The sequence below is a fragment of the Mustela lutreola genome, chromosome 4 (assembly GCF_030435805.1).
Source record: "Mustela lutreola isolate mMusLut2 chromosome 4, mMusLut2.pri, whole genome shotgun sequence".
NCBI lineage: Eukaryota > Metazoa > Chordata > Mammalia > Carnivora > Mustelidae > Mustela > Mustela lutreola.
This window is the reverse complement of record NC_081293.1, coordinates 55871565-55877564: the sequence shown is the minus strand read 5'-3', so window position 1 is coordinate 55877564 and position 6000 is coordinate 55871565. Positions and strand designations below refer to the sequence as shown.

The 6000-nt window shown below is 53.7% G+C and overlaps 1 protein-coding gene across 8 annotated transcripts in view; it reads right to left on the bottom strand.

The window, feature by feature from the left end:
- Positions 1 to 307: 307 nt before the first annotated feature.
- The window catches only part of LRRC20 (leucine rich repeat containing 20), a 111254-nt gene continuing 105561 nt past the window's right edge, over positions 308 to 6000 (bottom strand). For all 8 annotated transcript variants that reach the window (XM_059170033.1, XM_059170029.1, XM_059170032.1 and 5 more), the window contains one exon: positions 308 to 2789. In XM_059170033.1, coding sequence (XP_059026016.1) covers positions 2635 to 2789 — 155 coding nt within the window. In that variant the 3' untranslated portion in view covers positions 308 to 2634. The remainder of the gene's footprint in view (positions 2790 to 6000) is intronic.

Below are 6000 nucleotides of genomic sequence, written 5' to 3'. Positions count from 1 at the left end.
AGGGTGTCATTTCTTGCATTGGTAAGGGAGAAACTGAGGGACAGCAGGTGCCTTCATCCTTTCCCAGGTCTGTGGTCCCAGCCGGGGCTGGGGGTCTGGCGGTCTTGTAATAGCACAGTTCCAAGCCATGTATCACATCTACCTGGTCACCTCTGCAGCAGCCTGTAATTATTCTGAGTATCACCCTAGGGTGACTCCTTTTGAAGCTCAAGCTTTCAACAAAAGGAGCCCCTCAGGTTTGACACGCAGGCTACAGGGCGGGGCGGGGGTTTTCTGTGCGGAAAGAAGGAACCCAGCACCAAGCAAGCAGATGAAACTAAAGCGTTCTTTATTGCAGACTGAAGCTAAGGGCTCATTTACACTGTGGGCTCTGATCTGGGGGCTTCTGCACCTCAGGCTTTCCCACACAGGCAAGGGAAGACTCTCCCAGCAGAGTAGAAAACAACTTCCAGAAGTAACCCCTTCAAAAGGGCCCGATGTGAGGATGTAGGGAAGCAGGAGCTGGCTATGCAGAGGGTAACCAGGAAGGCAGTGGCCAGAGGGCCAGGCAAACTCAACCCTCATCTCCTGAGGACTTCAGATCATTCCCTTTGCTGCAAGAGTCATGCAGACTCTGAAAAGATCTGAGAGGCCTGGGGTGTCCTGGGGCTGGTTTAGGGATGGGAGTGGGCACAGCCTCAGAGACCTGGAGTAGCAGGGGGAGGGCTGAAACCTCTGTCCTCCACTCCAAGGATGAGCCCAGGGTCACACCTAGGCCCTGGCTTCTCAAACGATAAAGTGCTTCTAGGAATCACCTAGGAATCTTGTTGAAACGCAGGTGCTGCTGCTGGAGGTCTGGCGTGGGGCCTGGGATTCTGCATTTCTAACAAGTTCCCATAGATGCCAGTGCTGCTGGTCCCCAGATCACACTCTGGGTTGCGAGGCTCTGGCCACACAGTGCCTTTGTGCCTCTCAGAAAAGTGCACTTCTTCTTTGATGCCGCGACACAGGGTTGGGAGGCCAGGCCAGTCCGGACGGGGCCACAGTTCCCACTTGTCCACAGCTGAGCCCTGCAGGCCGGAAGATCCATCTGGATCTCCCTGGCCTGCAAACCCCTTTCCCAGAGCACAGTCAACACAGCATCTCTTGGGACGCTGAGCACTCTGAGCCAACAATGGTCCAACCTGTCAGTCTGGCTAGGAGGCAGGAGGCCTGGGCAGAGGCGGGCCCCAGGGCTGGGGAGGGGACAAGGAACACGGCATTCTGAGGAGGAGGGTCTGGGATTGGAAGAAGCTTAACCATGGGCATGGAAGTGTGGCTTTCAATGTTTGGATGTAGGGTTGGGTGGCCTGGTCTGCACCATGTCCTGGGGTCTCAGCTATCTCCCACAGACCAAGACAAAGATCCAGGCCAGGTGGGCTCTGAGTCTGTTGGCTCCACAGATGAGAAGGTGGGAGGTGGATGCCTGGGGGATCAAGAGGTCAGGGTTCTCCACACCACAGATATGATCAGCAAGAGTCCCAAGTCCCTTGCTCATAGGAAACCAGCTGTCCCTGTTTGCCAGGTATTGTCTCAGCGGGAGCACTGCAATCCCATGTCCCAGGAAACCCCTCAGTCCCAGTCCTATGGCCTGGCCACATCCTAGACCCCAAGTGGAGGGCCCAGAAATGACTAGGTGCAGGGTTTTGGGTGGAGGCTTGGGAGCTGGCTAGCCACAAATCCGAAGGTCTACAGTGTGTTCTGCCCCCCCCGGGGGACCAATGAGGCGGCGGCCAGGCTGCTGCCAGAAGGAGACCATGGTGGTAGCCAACCACCTTGTACCCAAGCCACAGGTACGACTGGCTTGGCTTCTCCTGGGCCACCTCCTGCGTGGCTCAAGGGCTGATGCCAGGCACACCTCATCTGTCCTGCGGAACCCTTAGAACTGCCTGCCCAGCTCATGTCTTCATCACGAAGGACCCAATCTGCTCCTCTTCCTGGACTGATGGGCCTTGGGCTCCTCTATAAACATCCGCAGCCTGGCTCGAGCAGAGCCACACTCTCCCCACAGCGTTCCCACGACTCCTGGCACCGGCTCCCGCCAATCTAGAGACCCACGGGGCTGTGGATGGCGCTCCATAGAGGGCCCAATGCAGGTCAGTCCTCAGGAAGCAATAAGCAGAGGGAGGTTGTCTTCTAGTCCTCTCAGAGTGGCGGCTGGCTTTCAGCGCCAGAAGCAAGGCCTCAAACCCACAGTGGCCCAGAAAGTGATCTGCGGGCTCCGAAGGAGCCTGATGGCCTGAAGACAACCTGAAGGCATATGTTGCCCAAAAAGCCTTCAAGGAGCTCAAAGGACTGGCAAAGGCCCCCACCCCCACCGCTGCCCCTTTGCCCAAACAAGTCTCGTAGAGGGTAGGCGTCTGTCCAGATGCACACAGAAGCTGCGGGCGCCCAGCATCCAGGCTCCAGCCTCAGGGGACCCCAGGGCCCACTACTGCTCTAAGCTATCTATCCAGAGCCAGCTGGGCCCCCTCCCAGCACGTGCTCTCTGTCCCACCCGCCCCCAGCTCCCCCCACCCCAGGCTTGGCCTCCCAGGGGCCTGTGGGACGCCCTTCCCTCAGGGTGCCAGCCCAGGTGGCCTCAGTCCCTCACCGGGTGGCCATGAGGAGAGAGGCCTAAGGTGGAGGGGGTCGGGCACCCTCAGGGGACACGAGCATGTCGAACTTGATGAGTGGCGGAGCGATGACGCGCACCTCAGGGCTCAGGGGGTTGAAGCGGAGGTTGACGCTGCGCAAGGCGGGCATGGTGGCCAGCTTCTCCACAGGCACATCTGTTAAGGAGAGAGGACAGGTTGGGGGGCTGGGGTAAGCAGGCAGAGAAGGACAGGCAGCAGGAAGACGTGGATACAGCTCTCCATCACTCACCGCATGTGGGGCTCAGTGGCTGGCACCCAGCCCCGGGTGGGGGACCCTCAGACCCCACCGCACCGTTATACCCACATGGAGGGAAGCACTCCCCCGCCAACACAAACACAGTCAAACGCTAGCATTGCCTCGTCTCTCAGCACAGTCGCTCCTGGGTAGAACCGGAACAAGTGAAAACAGGTGCTCAAGCAAGGACGTGGGCACAGACATCCCCAGCAGCCGAGTGTCCCGCCACAGGCAAGCGACAGACTCGGTATAGTTAGGTCCCAACAGCAGAACACTTCAGCTGGGGGAAGGAATGAGGCAGGAGTCCGTGCCCCGAATCTCGAAAACAAGATGCTGAATGAAAACAGTCAGACACCAAAGTTAACAAAGCGTACGACTCCATTTCTAAGAAAAGCCTGGGAAAATCACCTCCACGGAGATCGAGAGTGGACAAGTGACTGAGTGCTGGGGGCTGGGGGGATGGGCGCAGGTCTCCTTTGCGGGGAGGAAAGTACTTTGGAACTAGGTAAAGTGATGGTTGTGAACACTGTGAACTAGATACCACTGAACTGTAGGTACGTTTTACGATAGTTACCTTTGTTACATGAGTTGTATCTCCATTAAAAAAAAAAAAAAAAAAAGGCAGGGTCACCTGGGTGGCTCAGTCATTGGGCGTCTGCCTATGTCTAGGGTCATGGTCCCAGAGTCCTAGTATTGAGCCCCACATTGCACTCCCTGTTCCCTGCTCGGCGGGAAGCCTGCTTCTCCCTCTCCCACTCTCCCTGCTTGTGTTCCCTCTCTGGCTGTGACTCTGTCAAATTTTTTAAAAAATCTTAAAAAAAAAAAAAAAAAAGCAGAGGGGTGCCTGGATGGCTCAATAGGTTAGAGCCTCCACCTTCAGCTCAGGTCATGATCCCAGGGACCTGGGATTGAGCTCCCCATGGCTCTCTGCTCAGCAGGGAGCCTGCTTCCCTACCCCCTCTGCCAGCCTTTCTGCCTGCTTGTGATCTGTCTGCCAAATGAATAAATAAAATCTTTAAAAAAAAAAATAGCAGAACAAGGCAACAGCTATATTAACTTGCTAATGGTCTACAGCACCTCACCCCTAACCTTTAGGATCACCCCATCTTTGGGTCAAGTCCCTGGAGTCCCTGAGAACAGCTGGACATCACTAACCTTCATCATTATCACAGGACATAACTCGCAGGGCTGTTTGGGGATGAATGGGAGAGCACATGCATTCTGCACAGGACTCCCTAAACATCAGGTATGACTATGAAAGGAAACAGAGGCCCAGAGAAGTGAAGTAACTTGCCTAAGGCCCCAAAGACATCATTAGCTGAGACCAGATTGGAATCCAAGTTCTCAAAAAAGACTGCAGGAGTCCATGGAGAAAGGGGCCAGGCTGGAGACAGAGGTGAAGGCTCAGGTAGGACCTGAAGGGTAGATGGGGTCTGAATGAGGGGAAGGAGGTACTTGTGGCCAGAGGGAAATAGGGCAGAAGAGTGGGGCTAGGATGCCAGAGCGAGAGCTGGGGGCAGCAGGGGGACTGGAAGGTTCTGTCGATGGCATCTAGAATGACATCGTCCCAGCCTGGATCCTGAGGGCACAGCCCTGCAGGCAGCTATGAACACCAAAGCCTGTAGGACCTATCAGCCCAGGGGGCCAGGCCCTCCCATTTGGGCCTAGGGACATCTGTGGGACAAGCCACCGGTGCTTCTGTTCCCTGCCTTGGACCACCCGTGAGGGAATCTCTACTCAGGTGGCTGGAACCCAGGCCACCTGGGTTCAGGCTCTGGTTCTCCCATTTTCTAGCCACGGATCTTTGGGCTAATTGATCCAACTTTCTGTGACTCAGTTTTGTCTGTGAAATGGGAGAAATAACACCATCTTTCCAACAGGGGTCTTATGAATCTTAGAGAGATAATACAAGGCACTCAAAACAGTGGCTAGACAGATTGGCAGCCAACAACCAGGAGTCAAGGCTCTCACACACACAGGCCTGGGGGCCAGTCGCCCGGAGGCAGACAACCCCCAACCCCACCTTGCTCCAACCCTGCAAGCCGCCCACACACCATGTGACCTCCCACCCCAACCCAAGACAGGGCCAGGGCCTCACCCCTGAGTCTTACACAACCTCCGGCCATCAGTAATGGCAAGAACCAACTTCTACCTCTTTTGGGCACCTGTATTGGGCATAGGGAGGGTTTTCTGGTTTTTGTTTTTCATTTTAGACGACTTCGGCATGTTATATGCATATTTTTTTTTTTTTAAGATTTTATTTATTTATTTGACAGAGAGAAATCACAAGCAGGCAGAGAGGCAGGCAGAGAGAGAGAGAGGAGGAAGCAGGCTCCCCGCTGAGCAGAGAGCCTGATGCAGGACTCGATCCCAGGACCCTGAGATCATGACCTGAACCGAAGGCAGCGGCTTAACCCACTGAGCCACCCAGGCGCCCCTGTTATATGCATATTTTTAACTTAGGTAAATGGTACTGTTATAGATCTCATCTGTTTCTGTGCTTTTTTATTAAGCACCATTTTTTTTTTTTTTTTTAGATACACACACAGCAAAATGCCTCAAGTGCAGGTAGATGTACAAATAGGCACACACTCCTGAGACCTCTGTCCAGAACATGCTAGAACACATTTCAAGTATTTCCACAGGGCTCTTGTGCCTCTTTGCAGCTTATCTCCAACTGCTTTTTCTCACCTCTGATTCACAAGCTTGATCCTGAACTTGATCCAAGTGGAACCTACCAGTATGTCTTGCTTTAGACCTTCAGTGAGACAATTTTTTACTTGGGGACATTTTAAATACAATTTTCTCAAGTTACTTTTTTCACCTTTTTATTTGGAAATAATTTGGCTCCGTTGGTTAAGCATCTGCCTTTGGCTTGGGTCATGATCCCAGGGTCCTGAGATTGAGTCCTGCATCAGGTTCCCTGCTCAGTGGGGATTCTGCTTTTCCCTCTCCCTGGCTATGCTCTTTCTCTCAAATAAATAAAATCTTAAAAAAAAAAAAAGACATTTTCTGCCATAACCACAGCTATTGATTTTTTAAGTTTACACTGATAGAACCCTTCCCTAACACACGGCCCATAATTCAGTTTTCTTGCAAGGCTTAATCATG